Source organism: Tauraco erythrolophus, chromosome 19 (assembly GCF_009769465.1).
Source record: "Tauraco erythrolophus isolate bTauEry1 chromosome 19, bTauEry1.pri, whole genome shotgun sequence".
NCBI lineage: Eukaryota > Metazoa > Chordata > Aves > Musophagiformes > Musophagidae > Tauraco > Tauraco erythrolophus.
The window spans coordinates 2,537,656-2,554,120 of record NC_141483.1 but is presented as its reverse complement, the minus strand read 5'-3'; the positions used below and the strand labels follow the sequence as shown (position 1 = coordinate 2,554,120).

The following is a 16,465-nucleotide window of genomic DNA, read 5'->3' as shown; positions in this document are numbered from 1 at the left end:
GGTTAACTTCAGAAAAGTCACGTTCCTGTGTTTTCTATTTGCACATGTATATCACTAGAAGTTCATTAATTATTTTAAAAACAGCATTACTAAAATGCAATTTTATGCAATTTGTTCTTTACCATTATTTTTTGAAGTTAGCATTTAATCTATTTTTAAAGATGAAATTTACCAGCAGAGCTTACCCTGTGTTCTTAGGATTACTCAGTACACGAAATACAAACATCAGTAATGAGCTCTATTAATGCAGATTTCACTTCAAGCTAACTTAGATTTACTTCACACAGTTAAGTGAGTTCATTTCACTGAGAAAAAAAAAAAAGATTCCCTGAAGCAAAAAAACACCAACTACTGTGGATGATATTGCCCAACGCATTGCTGAAAAATAAATTCTACTGATTGGATTTTTTTCATTCCCCCCCCCAAGCAGCACTTTTAAAAATACAATCTTTTAATGATTGTTTAATTTTCATATAACTAGAATATAAATCCTTTACATACTGCTTTGCTGCAGCTGCAGTGTAATGTCTCATTTTTCATGGAAAAAAACTAATTACGTGGTTCACCGAGTTGCCTGTGGTAACACATCAATTTTATTTACATTCAAAAGTTGGGCTACAGTTCGGTCTCAACACTCTGGTTAGTCCCAAGCACATTTTATACACCAGTTCTCTCCAATTCATTAATAAAAGCTCACTCTACTTTTACTTGGAAAGGATTCTGAGCCATTATAATCTTATTCCAGATTTCCAGCACTTTCTGTGCACTACCACTTTTGCAGCACCAATTCTGTTCTGCCCTGAAGTGCACACGGTTTGCTATGAATTTCTTGGCTTTACCTTCCATCAGTGTCTTTCCTTCAGACTATTTACAGAAGGTAATTTCTTGCAATGAACAGTAAAAGCTTCAAATTCCCAAATATGAAAAGATTTAATATGTTAATTCTTAGGAAAAAGAAGTGTTAAGGTATCTTACATATGACCCTTAGGTAAATTTCTTTTTTTTTTGTTACCTTTAGACTTAAGATATTGCAGACTGCAAAAAGGGAGAAATGCAGTATGTTAGAACAGGCCATCGCTGAGCAGAACTGGTAATGAATTCATGCCACATACATTCATTTGGTACTACTCTGAACGCTGAGATTCACTGTTGACAGAAAAACCACTGAAGAAAAGAAGAATTAAGGAAAAGGTAGGCACAATCTTACTTCTAAACGGAGACTTGGATTTGGTATTTTTTTTTAACAACTCGAACCCTCGTTGTCTATAACCATAAAGCATTTTAAAGTAAAGAGAGGTAAGAAGTTAGGGTAGTGGGAAGAACATTTATTTTAAAAAGTAAACAAAATAAAATAAAGATATCTTGCCCAGACACAATAAGGCTCTTGTCAACTGCATGTGTATAAAAGGAGTTGACATTTTCCCATGAAGCAATTCCTTAATCCCAAATGATGGCATAATAACCTCATTTAATATGCCTCCTTAAAAGAAAAAGTTTATTTTGTCTAAGCTAAACTTCGACTGGCAATCACCGGACACCAATTAACAGTGTCAAATATAAGGGTCACAGAACAATTCTGCAAGCTGAGAAAGTACAAATTCACTTTTCAATTCCATCTTCTTTCCAAAAGAATGCAGAAGTTGAACTTTATTTTTGTGTCTTTGGAAATAATCTATGCTAGGCAATTAAGAAAATGCAAATTGCTTATCTTTTTGAAAGTAATCAACTCAGAAGCAGACTTTGCAGTAACTTAATATTCCAATAAAGTCTTCTGTCATATGAACCTACTTGCTAATTCCACTCTTAACTCAAGAACCGGCAATTAACCATTTTCAGATTTAACTTCAAATTATTAATAAGTGGTACTCAGCTGCTTGATATTCATAGCTTCTTTTTAAATTGAAAGCCTTCAAAAATACTTCCATTTCAGCCCCAGTGAGATTCTTTTTTTTGTCTTGTTCATAAACTGCTTTTCCATATATTGGTCACACCGTAAATAATACTGAGCATGATCATAGTTATGGGGTTTATGTATTCTACAGTACATAAAACAAATGTTGTAATAGACCTTCTATCTTGCACACCCTTCAGCTAAGCCTACCAAAGCAGGACACAAGGAGATAACCTCTTGGTAATTTCAAGAAAGTATCAAAACTAGACATAATGCAGTTTCAGCAGCAAAACACTCCCTTCTTTCCCACTTTCCTATTCTCATAATGGAATGAAACATTTAAGAGCACTTTCATTAAAAGCAGGACTATTAATTTGTATACCCATTTCACAGAAAGGGCTGCTTACTCTTGATTTCATGCATTGCTTCACACGCTTAAAAATATGTTTTGCCAGACAGGAACATCTCCTCATTCAATAATTAATGTATCTTGCTACACAGTAGCTAAGAACATATTTCACATCTCCCTAAAGAATTCCCAATTCCTTACAACTACAGTAAATCAAACACAGTACCTTGAAAGAACCTTAAATAAACTATTTTAAATTGAAATGGAAAGTAAAGGAGACTTTTCTCTCCTTTATCCTCTTTTACATTAGCAAAACCAAAACCAAAAAAAAATCTTTATTTTTCAAAGTTCAAGTTTTCCATTCATTTTCTTTAAGTCCCTAATGAATAATGAATAATGCCATCTACTATACATTTACAGGTTAAACATTTACTGAATTTAGAAGACTTAACTGATGAAATAAACTTTCAAATCTGGAAGTTAGTAAGTGAGCATCAAGATCCCTACCTAGCTGTAATAAAAACGCCTAAACTGAGCTCTGGCAAGTTATTTTTCTCAGGAATCATCCTTGGAAACAGAGCTGGCATGCCCTCTTTTCCTGTAGGTGAAAATCGACCCCTCTGCAACCTGCAGGTAGGGAAATGAGAGCAGAAATCGAGTCTGGGCCCCAGCTATATGGGCTAACGTGGATGCCTTACAAAAAGGCCCTCCTACACCTAACATTTTCCCCTCTCGACATTTCCCTGCACATAGGGATTACAACTGCATCAGCCTGATATGCCAAGAATTCATAAACAGAAATGAACTCCATGTTTTTCCTGTCACAGATCAAACTCTAACTACGTTTTTAAACTTGCCAAGCTGTGAATATCCTGAACAACAATCCTTCAGGGAAGGTTTACCTAATTAATTCAAGATAATCTCTTCTTCACAAGAGTTTCCATCAAAATCCTCATGTTCTACATCCAGTATAGTCTAAAGGTTGTTAGTATCTTTTTTGGGGGAAGCACCTCCAGCAATTGATGGACCAAGTGTATCGTACCAGACAACACATAAAAACAAAGGCTTGGCTCAAAAGAATCCAACCTGAAGAAAAACAGTAACGTTACATATACACCACCCTTCCTTCACAAGCCCTTCCCTCCACAACAGAAAGATTGCATGGGAAGAAGCGTCAAACTGATCTATTTACAGGGAAGAAGTCTTTAAGTGAATTTTAAGTGAGAACAAGTCATGAGTTAACTGCAACTTCAACAGCACTTCAAGGATGATTGTCCCAAGAGTAGTCAAATGCTGGAATTGTCATTATTTTTTCTCAACAAGCCTTGTACTGTTAAGTTTCTATTTTGAAACGATGTGATGAAGCACCTGTCACCATACAGGGTTTTCACTTCTGTGCCATGCATTGCTTAGGCCAACAACAATGGCTGGAGGGTACAGATGGGTGCCTGGGCTTCCTCACTGATGCCCCAAGTCCCTCACGCACGTTTGTCTTGTCTCCATAGCTTCACAGAGGAACACGTGGTGGCAATCCCAAACACCTTCCCGAATCAGTGATTCCAGCCAAACGAGCTATTAAGTTGCTAGTTCTTTAAACAAAACTGCATCCTTCTATCAAACGGCCGGAATCTCATTCTTTTCAGGATGCTGCCTGACATTCTCAGAGCATTCCGGAGTCCACCCTCAGGGTCATGGTTACAGGCACTAAAACTATATTCTCAGTAGCCATGCACATCATAATCCCTGTGTTATTCCTGATAATTCAATATTCTGTACCACAAACGCAACAGACAAAGCTGAATATATCCATAAACTCAATATGCAGATTACAAGCTTACAGAGAAACCATCAGACAAAAAGGTTATTTGAAATGTCCGACATACGTATTCTTTGCAAAAGCAAAGGCAGCAACTGAGGAACGGATATCACCTGCTTGTAATCCATGTGGAATGCACAGGGTGCAAATGCAGGGTGGGAGCAAAGAAAAAAGCCCAAGAGTCAAGTATAGATTCTCTAAGATGCTCCAGATGGTATTTGGCCACCAAATGCAAATGAGATCACTACAACTTGCAAATCTACAACTTTCCTGTCAAAAAACCTGCCAACAGTAAGATAATACCTCCTCTCCATTCTGTTTCTTCCGTAGAATTTTTTAAAAATATATATATTTTTGCTGGAAAAGGTACAGCAGCTGTAACACTTGTCAAACCTCTTCAGGCAGCAGTATCATTAAACAGCATTTATCCTTGAGAAAACAAACTTCCACAACCAGAACACTCCCAACTTTTTCAAACTTGTAAAATCACCATTTTTTTCCTCCCACTCAGTGACCCCATACCAATTAGCTTTTCCACTTGAGACAGAATAAGGATCTTCCGTCTTTCTTCCAATTTAAAATCCAGTCATAATAACAAACAGAACACAACAGCTGAGGCTGGCAGGAAAAAGAAATGTAGGAATACACGCAAAAGACACCTATGGAATTCACAGCTGTCTGGCTAATCTAACTGCTTACCTGATCCATAGCTGTTCTGCAAATAATTGTTTTTACTTAATCTCCCCTGACAGCATTTAATTATCAACACAGGTCTGGAAAGCTGCTACATAAACAACTAACTGTTCCTAGTACCTCCTCTTTATAACTGCTAAGTTGTTTTCCCTATGACTATTTGAAATTCTTTTATTAAACGCAGATTGTGGTTTCCAAAACCATCTACCTTGAATGCTGTAAAGATACAGCAGCCCACACAGGTCATATGCAAAACTTTGAGAAGTGTTTCTGAAAGAAAAGTCTCAGTCTGGACTTCTCGTTTGTTTAACCAAAGTACCAAATGTCATACCATATTACTTGAGTGACTCTGGTATTCAGAAAGATCAATAATTCTCATTTAGACTTGAATGATTAAAAGATAGAGGCTTAAATTTAAGTTGCCACTGCATTTTTATTACCTAATGAAGATTTGGCTTTTAAAGCACAAGTCCTAGGCTGTAAAAGTGAAACCCAAAACATTGTGAGCAACTTCACACTTGCTAAGAATTCATGATCTTATTAACAGCCATTATTTCCTAAAGTTCATACACCTCAAAAGACAGGATTAGTAAAGCTGAAAATGTTTCAGAGAGACTCTAGTCTTCCACTTGGATTTCGGATGTCCACATGCAAAGTCCTTTGCATTTTGGAGAGCATGCAAACTCAGGAAGCTAACTTCAATTATCAAATATTTCAGCACTGTGGTCTGCTTACACAATAAAAAGCAAAATAACCTTGTTTCTTCTGCCTTGCTGCTGCATGAAACATGGAACACAAACGTGTCCTTTGTCATGTTTCAAGGAATCAATGTACATAAATGCCTCATTCTGGCAGAATTTGATGTTCAATATTTTGTCAATACTGATGTTTGAACTCTAAAAAAACTACTGAAGAGAGCAAGACGAATCTATCAGCAGGAAAATTGATAACACTCTTACAATTACCTCCCTTTAAACCATTATCTGATCAGTCACTACAAGCATTTCAACGTGCTTTTAATATACAACAAGTAAACCTATCATTATATCATTTAGACACATTACAAAGAATTCCAAAACCTGCAGTGGAAGGGAGAAGAAAAGGAGACCACTTCCAAATTCTTTCAGGACCTGACAGCAGGAGCATATTTCTTCCTCTTTCAATTATCGTGCACTTCATTCCCATAAACGAGTTACACATGCTCCTTTCTCCACCTCCAAACTCAATTTTGCATCTCTTCCCATCCCCCTGCACAATCTTTTTCTTTCAGACATTTTTACTGTAATTAGAGAGAGCATTGCACATGAGGATCACCCAAAGCCAGTGCTATTGTCCCAGGGTGGACAGACCTTTGCAGTACAGCTGGCTGCGGTGTGGTGAAACACCCTACGCTCAGACTGGTTTTTATCCGTATGATACTGCTGCTGTTGACACTTAAAAAAAATAGTGCTCCTGCAGACAATGATCAGGTTTCATTCCACTTCAAAAGTTATTGTACTGAAGGCTCCAGCCTGGATGCTCCACAAAATTTTGGACTAGGTGAAAAAAAAAAAAAGGTGTCAAAGTAATGCTACTCTCTATTTGCTCTCCTCTGTCACATCCTGTACTCAAGCAGGTTCAGCCGTTCACACATTTAAATGCTCCACCATACCAACATCACTGGAAGGGGCATTATATTGTTGTAACCAAGATGTGAGATATAAACAAGCTACATCAATTTATGACAAAAACAGAAGCTATCACCTGCAATTCCTCTCAACTAAGAAGATGCTTAAGTCCCATATACCGCCTTTGAAATATTAAATAAACTATATTTCACAAAGAGAAAAGCATATATTATTAAAGCTTTGCTGGGTAAGTAGCAGTATTACCCATGCCTTCATTCAAAACAGGTGCCTCATGAAAAATTAATGTCAGTGGAATGGCTTGGTGCAGCACTTCCGAGCCATCTCTTTAATTATACATCGTCACACAGCCACCTTCATGAAATATGCCTAAAGATACACAGTGTTGCATATCTGTGATTGCACAGGCTGGATCACCAAATAAACAATCTGGTATTCATGAAAGTCTGATGTTTGTAACGGTCTGCAGGTAGGTGGTGAGAACAGGATAACGAGTAAGAAAATTAACATACCATAACCCAGGACCAAAAGAGTGTGGGGTAGAGGTGGGGAGAAAAAGGACAACTAAAGCACTATATACATTCTGTATATTTGAACTGGCAAACAAATTTTATCACCAAGTAACCAGAAGGTCTAAAGGCTACCAGGATGAAGATTTATTGCAAAAACCAAGGAAGTAATCCTTACTGATTTGTTTTGTGTTTGTTTTTTTTTTAATTACTATTATTATTCCAGGATTGGTGAACTTTAGTTGTTTTCATTCAAGACACAAGGGGCAAAATAGAGGTAAAATTCACGTAGTCTAATAAAACACCTTTTAAAAGTTAAGGTTTCAGGTAAACTAGGTCTACTCATAGCAACAACACACCATCGAAAAGAAATTAACATACAGTGGAGATAGTCAAATCAAAAAAGGATTGCAACAGATCAAGTTAGTTTCCTTCTATCATTTTAAGGCTACACATTCTGGCGGCACTGAGGACAGTCCAAGTTGCACAAAACTTACAATCACATAAACTTATCCTTGTCACCATTGTCCTACCTTCCCCTTTCCTTCCCTTTACTGCACTCACTTGTTGCAACTTGCCTCCATTCACGCTTGAATCCCGTAGCATGACAAATGCACCGAGTTCTGACCTTGCAGATTACCTGTGGTGCCATGGAGTTCACCTGACTCTACAGTACAGGTGGCTTGTTCCATCAACTATTACCTTCCGCCAGAGTTTACTTGTTTATTGTTATCCTTTGAACTGGAATTTACTCTGATTCGACAATGCATCTGAGATTTCACACACAAAAACCACACTAAGTAAGGAGACCTATATTCAACATCATGACTTCACTTTAAGTTTCATTTCGCACTTTATCTGCGGATCGCTTGCAGCAGGAAAGTCAACTTCACAGGCTTTATTTTTTTCCTTTTGTCACAGATTGTGACAAAATCACATATGGTAGAAAGTTAAAGCCTTTAATGACAAAGCTCCTTTTTCACTGGAAAAAAAAAATAATCAAGGAACAAAGAAAGAGTAACTTACTGTGTAGTTCACGATGTATCACATCTACAAGATTTGGCTCGTCTCCCCACCAGAATATCCACAGCTCCTTACAATCCGGTTTGACGTCGCGGCGCCACACGCAGAGCAGGTTGGCCTGCAAGCAGCGGATGAAGCTGAGCAGAATGGGATCATCCTGTGCTGGCGCTGAAATGATAGGGCCACAGTCCCCATGACCTTCAAAATTGTACCTACGCCATTTGATGCCTGTGAGTTCAGCCTGGAGGGGGGAAGAAAAGAAAAAGGCATTAAATCACTCTATTTCAAAATTCAGTTATATTCATAGTACTGGTTTGTTTCATTTTCATTGTTTAGTTCCTAGAATTTAGCTCTAAGCAGCCATGGTTAAACACTCCTCCTATTCCCATATTTCCCTCTTTTCCCTCTCAAGGAAAATAATTTCAGAAACAATACTGAATAAACCTGTCTCACAGCTGCATTTAAGTTTTCACCACAACTTGACTCATTTCCAGCAGATTCATTAATTTCTAACTATTGTTATCTTATTGCAATCTTACAGATTAGAAGGAAAAAAAAAAACCAACAAACAACAAGGGAGAGGGAATAAGGCCCATTGTCTTCATTCTCTTCATGCTGCTTGGTGGTCAAATGAGTCCGGTCAGCCCAAAAGCTGACCACTTAAAAGTCACAAACAGAAAGCAGTACAAGACATAAGAAAACAAGTGACTTAATGAAAAAGGTGAAATACAGTTTCATGCTGTGATGTTAGAGGTTTATCACACATGCTTCTAGTTTTATTTTGCTCAAATGAACAAATGCAGAATAAGGAAAGCTGCCATTTAATGTTTCTTGACCAGACAGAATTCTCTTTTCGACCATCAAGGAAGAATAAAAAGAACAGGAAAACAGCTATCCAGACTTTTGGAAAGGATTTTCTTCCACATGGGATGAAAATCTGAAGGAATGTAGGTGTCCCACTATGTAGCAGTGTGAATAAACAATTGCCAGGGAAGAAGCCACCAAAGTACTCAAACCATGAAAGGGTTCACAGCTGGAACCAGGTGAGCAGAGCAAAGGTTTTCTTTTCACCTTTAATAGTAGATACTCACAGCTGTCACATTCAGTTTCCCTTCTTCTTGGAAACACCCAGATTGCTACCTTGTTATTTACTTTTATTATCTTGCCCATCACACTCTTCCTCTCCCCTCCCCAGCCTGCTGCCTTGTTTCCACTCCGGTTTGCCCTACAACTGTGCTTCATCCTCCTTTCTCTCCACTGGCTCCCGGAGCCTGCCCAGGATACGCAGAGGAATACTCCTGTGACCTTCAGTCCAGCTAGCAGGAGTATCATGATCAAATAAAGAAGTGGTCTGGGTATGCTCCGTGTTCACAGCAGGCTTGTATTCGAGCTCCCATCCACGTCACCACGTTCTCACTGCTGTGATTACCTCTGCTGCTTCGGCTACAGTACTGACACCTTCACTTTGCCGCTCAAACAGTCCGTGTGCTCAGCTCTGAAGTGGTCACAGAATCATAGAATGGTTAGGGCTGGAAGGCCCTACAGGAAAAGCCAGCTGGTCCGCAGCAGCAAGCTGCAAAAACTCAAATACACCATCTACACCTTGGACAAGAAAAGTCGGTGTCAGGGAGAAGAGGCAAGACACACCAGTGGAAACACTAGCTGTAGGAATATCTGCCCTCCACACCCCATTAAGGAATAAATCAGGCTGTATCTAAACAGCAAACATCCCTTTCCTTTCTCTAGACAGTAGGTTTAGAAAATATCAAGAAGAAAACCAGTGATTTTTACTCTTAAAGAAGACAAAAAAGACTTACAAATCACATATTCCTCCTATTTTCATCACCTGCACAAGGACATTTAACCTACTGGCCCACACTGCTCCTCCAAAACCCACAGTACGTGTCACATACAGAATGATCACCTTTTGCAAGTCCACAAATTTAGTTCATTTCAAAGTTTAAACTCTAAACTTCACTGTCCTTCACTGCAACAACTGGAAGTAGGCTGTTACTTGTTCAAGAGCTGGTTAACTGCTGAGGAGCCAAAGGTGACATTCATCATACCAACAACCCTGGCAAAGAGTACTTGTGTTTCTTTGATCTTACAAATATATCCTCCAAACCAGTTTCACTTCATTCTGCCTGCATTTTGCCCAGCACAGCAGGGTTCTGGCCCCTGACTAAAGTTCCTGTGACTACGCCTCCAGGACTATTATCCCAAACACTGAATTACTCAGATTCAGTTTTCAGAGGAAAATTAAATAGGCAACAGTAGACGCCTCACTAGGCATGCAGGAATACAGCAGCTGACCTCAACTGGGAGGGGGAAAAAAATCTGACAAAACACTGAACCACAGTGAAATTCTTTTTACTTTTCTCATGCCCCTAAACCACCAGTCATCTTCAGCTCCACAGTGCAGAAGGAACACTTCCATCCTGTGTCATGTCAGCAGCATCCCAGCGGCGCTGAAATCGCAGACAGCACTGGATTTTCCCCGCTGACAACCTTCTACAGCCAGCACCTCTGCTTTTGTGCTCAGATAGAAATTCAAAGTGTTGGGGAACTACAGAAAAGCAAGTCAGAAAAAATAGTCAAGACTGACCACGATGCACAGCATATATACCATGTTCCTGGCACAAAAGAGGGCATGGGAACGCAGGAGGAAGAGGCAAAAGGGAAGGACGAAAATTATTTTTTCACACTAGGGTGCTGAGTAGCACTGGAATAACTCGCACATTACACAATACTCTAAGTACTTACACATGCTTCTCCAATACAGCTACATCTGTTCTACATGCATCTCAATCTATAGCTTAGAAAAGAGACGTGCAGAGTTTCTGAAATAGCATAATGAACACGACTATGAATCACAAAACATCAAAGATTAGCCCCAGCACATGCAACTCAGGGAAAAAAAGCATGTAAATATTTATATGTTACAATCCACTAGGAACAGATAGTAAATCACAAAGAACAGAATGGGAGGATGACAAAAACAAAAACCCAAAAACCCAACAAAAAAGTTTAGTCAACAGCACCACTCACTTGCAGCTTTCTGGCAGCTCAGAGGTACTGACCCCGAACATCCCATCCGAGTTACAGATTAAATAGAGTCAAGAAAAGCATACAGAAACCAGCAGAGCTGCATCCAATTTAATTCCACATTAACAAACTTCTGGAGTCCCTAATTCTACAGACTGTGAGGAATGACAAGAGCTAACCAGGATCACTAGTGACCTCCACCCAGAAAATGACTCCCAAGAAAAGGAACAGACAAGTACTGGGGGTTTTGGACTCAGTAGCAGCATAAAATGACATCTCATACACCATTTCCTGGTCGAAGTTGCAAAGATGTGGTTCAGTGCATTTATTTAGGTATGTCTGTTTCTGTTTAAATTTTTAATAGGTAAGCATCAATACCAATCCCTCAGAACTTCGATTTTGTACTTAGGATAATCAGATTCAAAAGAAGATCTGAAACCAGAGGTAGTACACAAAAGAAGATTGCACCAGGAACATTTAAATATATTTTATGCCTCAACAAGTATTTTGTGTAATGTATTTAACACACTATAGGGAGGATACCTGCATCCACATGAAGCTTCTTTAAATTAATTTATAGTAACAAACAGACATCACTAGTTGTAAAGGTCCTCAATCTGTAGCAGGGTTTTTACAGACAAGACAACGAATGGTCTGTGGTTCCGGTGATTGTATTGAAGAACTAAAGGTGGTTTCATTTATGCTTAATCCGCAGTGAACACAGGCTTCCACCAAAAGGGCAGCCTCTTCCTCAGCCCCAGCCCTTCCATCTCCCAGTCTAACATCGGATCCAGTGATCGTGCAAATCATCGGGTGAACGGAATCAGCTCACCAATTTCAAGATGAGAACCAAAAAGAGAGGCAAACATTTATCAGATCAGCACGCTGACAGCTTCCCCTGCAGCCACATCATCACTCGAGCGGACAGAGGAGCAGGAGCGAGAACGCAGAGCTGAGTGCAGCACTGAAGTGGGATCTCCCCTTTCGGTGACAGCTCCCATCAGATAAAACAGAACATTAAACTGCTCGCAGAGGCTGCTGTGAATGTACACCTCAAACCAACACGAGCAAGCACTGGTGCCAAGAGCAACCCTGGACTGGCCTGCCTTCCCTGCATCACTCATCTGCTCCTGACTTCACCACCACTTACGCTTGACGGCCGTGCTGCTGTTGACAGAGATTCATACTGAGGTGAACTGACTGAAAATCAGAAGTATTACAGTAAATGTTCTTTTCCTCTACTCAGATCAGTCCCCATACCTGATTCATTAACAGTCACAGAGATGTTAGCACCAATAAGACAGAGGACACCAAAGCACGTCAGGGAGTGTAGAGCTGCTCCTTTTAGTAAGACCACTGGTCTTAAAGCCGCTTGAAACGCTCACTGAGACAGAAACCAAGATTGCCAACCTGAGTACAAAACTCTGAACACGCTGTTTTACTCACAACTGGTTAGAAATGAATGCAGAACAAAGCAAAGGTCTGGCCAGGTGATGTATTCTACTGTGTTTCTTGCATCGTTTCCCATATGTGTCGTCTTGGCTTATTATGGTTGCTACAATGTTCTTAACACTAAAAAGCCTGACAAAAAAGGAACTTAGAAATACTTACTCCTAACCAACATTGTTAGTAAATCATGCGTTATGCAAGAGACTTTTTGCTTTGGTTTATAAAGGAACATATGTTTTGGAGGACTGTGCTGTGAAAGGTTCAACTTCCCAGATAACTGGGAGTTTTTAATTTTCTTTTTTTCCTAAATTCAGTTAACTGCAATTGGACACAGAATAAAGTGTTTCTAAGATGCCTCTTCTAAAGGCACTGGGCCAAGTCTGCAAGGAAAGACACGAAAAAAAAAAAGCAGCTAAAAAAAGGTAGAGTGCATTCGAACCATTCCATGTAAATGGTTTGAACACACATGTCCGAAATTCCATCTAGGCATCCAAACACATCCGAAACATACCCAAGAAATGGGTATTAATGAAAACACAGTTATGACAATGCTTTCACTCAAACAATGTCATATATAGTCCTTTGCAAAGCTGTGCAAACGCAGGTTTCCTTCCTCCTAGGTGACTGTCTTACCGTTAACGTTATGCAGAGTGAAACAGCTGAATGGAATGTAATGAAACACAAATTAAAAAAAATTCACTGGGAATATTCAGACCTCTGATATCCCCTATACACACAAGCAAGGAGAAGAGTCAGAAAGCAAATCAGCACTTTGTCTTACAGCCATTAGTCTGCTGCCCTGAATACAGACACCTCACAGCATTCTGCAACAGCTGAGAGTTGTAGCCATTTTAACTCCGTCAGGACAGCAGCCAGAATTGTCAATTCCTAGCTGAGAGAAAACCTGAGCTCTGATTCTTTTTCCCCCCTCAGGCTTGAATCAGAATAATAGACAGGCAGGAAGGGTCTTCTGCTGATCTCATAGTGCTCCATTGAGATTGGCAGAGTTTAGGCTGCTAAAAATCACAATTCCCCAGTAACGTTTCACACCGCACAACTTGATTCTGGCACGCTACCAGCAACCCTGAAGATTTAATTAGTGCTGTGTAGCCACTGTGACTATTTTCCTCTTCTGTAGTCCTCACAGATGGAGCACAAACAAAACATCTTCCACCTCCTCTTTTTTTTACCCTCATTTCCATCAAATGCTTTCTGGACTATGTTGTATGAAAAACGGACACACCATTCCAAATGAACCTCTCCAAAAGATTAGAGTAATTCCACCCATTTTAACACAGAAAGCTCCCTTGGCGAGATGATACAAGAATATACACAGCAGAACCAGAAAAATGCAGAATATCAGAAGTTTGAGAAATTCTTGGTTTTGGCCACACCAAGTGCAAAGCAGAGATATTTCTGTATTATTTCACTTCTCTATATTAAAAACAGTGGCTAAAAGCACACAACCATGTGCTATTTTTCCTGCTTCATATAGTACAGTAAGGTGAAAAAAGCTAAGGCAAATTCAGGCCCCAGAGTGTAGAAAATCAGGAGCCCAGTCCTTACAAATTCGGAAGGGCACACACGAAAAGGAAGCAAAGATCTACAGAAAAGTCCATGAGGGTCTTATGAGCAAAAGAACCAGATATCCATCAAAGGCCCTCAGCTCCAACCCTGACTCTCTCAAAAGATTTTCAACATGGCTTTGTTCAGACCATTTCATGTTTCTCAGTTCTCCTATCTGAAACAAAACCAAAACAAAACAATAACCAGGTATAAAAATATTTCCCAACTGCGTGTCCAAAAGGTCCCACTCAGACAAATTCAGGTCTGCACAGCGCTTCTAACCTAAGTTTCTCTAATTCTCTTAAGAAAAGAAGCATGTGATGTAAAAAACGAAACCAAACCACTCCACATCACTTAAGCCAGGTACTTCTACAAACGAGTTTCAGTTAACCAAAGGGAATACAAAAGCGAAAACACTTTCAGCATATGCTCTTCTAACCAAGGGGAAGATGTTACGTAGTCCTGGGTACCTTCAAACACTGTATTTACCAGCCTCTGAAGATAGGTACAATCTAAACAATTCCTCAAATCTAGATTTTTGTTTGCTGCTATGTAGGATACCGTAGTTACTAAGTGTCTTTAGTCTACAATTTATGCTTCAAATTGGAACGTAAAAAAATAAATGTCATATATACATATTTTGCCTGTTTTATTAGAGACTCATCTTAGGAGGGCTTCATTCAAGTAAGTAGCTATTCTGAAGCCACTAGAGACTCATAGTAAGGACTACTCACATGAGTAAAAATCTGCATAAGAAAGCCCTTAGTTCATAGTCCAAGAATTTAAACTGTAGTTAAAGGTGTCACGGGAATTACACCACCATTTTAATTAAATGCTGTAAGATCTTGCAGACAGAGTCAAGATTAGCACCATCTGTTTTGGTTACAGTGTTTCATTTCACTACATCATCCTCACACAGCAACAAAATACCATTTCACACTCCACTCAAGCCATTTAAATACCAGATAAAATTTATGTCTTCTTGATACACCTCGCTAGGAAGGAAGGACAAAAGGACAGAGACAGGAGGACTGAGAAATACTCTGTAACAGCACGTGCTTACGGGGGAGGCAAACACACATGCTGACAAGAACTCTTGTTCCCCACTCCCACTGAAATAAAATATTTAGTAACATCTGCCTATGTCCCTGTCAAGTGCATTGAAAGAACAGAGGCAGAAGAAAAACACATCAAGAACAGAGGAGACTGTTTAACTAAAAAAGTAATTTTCTTCACAGCTATATTATTTCTACACTCTGAGAAAGACCCCTGTTCGGATAGCAAAACTTTCTACTGCAGAAGCAGCAGCAAGCACCTGTACATGGCTACTCTCTCTCTTACCTTTTGGTTCTGCATGTGTAACTCTCTTGGCTTAAAAAACCCAAACAAATCATCTCAACCCTGTGTAGTCTCCTGAAATAAGATCATTTACTAAACTACATATTAACATTCCCCTCTTTATCCTATCCATTTAACAAACAAAAAAAAAAAAAAAGGAGCAGAAGGGAATGGTTTGTGCTCCCTTCCCTCAGGGTTTACAACTTCTGCTGCTTCAAAAGAGGTAGGGAAGAGAAGCCCCACCATGCACTGACCAAGCTGTGGCTCAGCTTCCAAAGGACACTGCTGTCAGGAAAAGCGACTGGCAGACAGGCGTTGCAATAACTGCACAAACAAAGTTCTTCAAACTTGTCCAGACTCTGAATTCAAGAATGCAAAAAAAATGACACAGTAAAATAATAATTAAAAAAATGTAATTCTGAAATGGGCCTTACAACAGAAAAACTCTGCCATGCTTAGCGCTTCAAAGGGCTGAACCATCAGCTGAGCTGAGCATCATTCTTCTTAATGTGCAACTGATAATAGCGGAATGACGCGTTTGACTTGAATCCTTTCACTGTATAAGCACACAGTCAAGTGGCTGGAAAACAAGAGGATAAAGGACAGCCAGTAACAAGCTTTTAAAATGAAGGATGAAAAAAAATAACCTTTTTGTTTGGTGGTGTTCATTCGCTCTTAAAACCAGCAAGAAACTGAGCCCACCGCTGCATGCGGCACATGTGCCCAAGATGACCTTCTGCTGGACAGGCCCCTTCACTCCGTACCACACTGCCCTCCTCCTTCACACCCCCTGGAACAGATTATCTACATGCTCCTACTGCAGAGCTGTTTGTGACAAGCAACAGCATCAGGGCATTCGTACGTCAGCTTTTATCTTTGCCAAGTCTCAGCAAAGGACTTGGCTGTAGCCAAAATCCTATTATCAGACAGATATCTTCCTGATGGACTGCTGCACCTGGGGACATTCGAGATACTACGTCATAGCATCGAGGCCAGAAAACCAAGGTACTTCTGAAATGATAAAAGAGTCCACACATACCATTATTAAAAGCCACGAGCCAATAGCATGAGCTGTTAACGCTTATGAAGTCAACAATTCAGACAGAAATGAGCTATTTTTCCGTCCCCTTCCCAGGTGTCAGTGTGATTCTGCCCATGTGG

General features: G+C 39.6%; 1 protein-coding gene across 2 annotated transcripts in view; it reads right to left on the bottom strand.

The window, feature by feature from the left end:
- MED13L (mediator complex subunit 13L) overlaps positions 1–16,465 on the bottom strand; it is a 195,682-nt gene that overhangs the window by 169,518 nt on the left and 9,699 nt on the right. For both annotated transcript variants that reach the window (XM_086623263.1, XM_086623264.1), the window contains exon 2: positions 7,910–8,147. In XM_086623263.1, the coding sequence (XP_086479389.1) occupies positions 7,910–8,147 (238 nt within the window). The remainder of the gene's footprint in view (positions 1–7,909; positions 8,148–16,465) is intronic.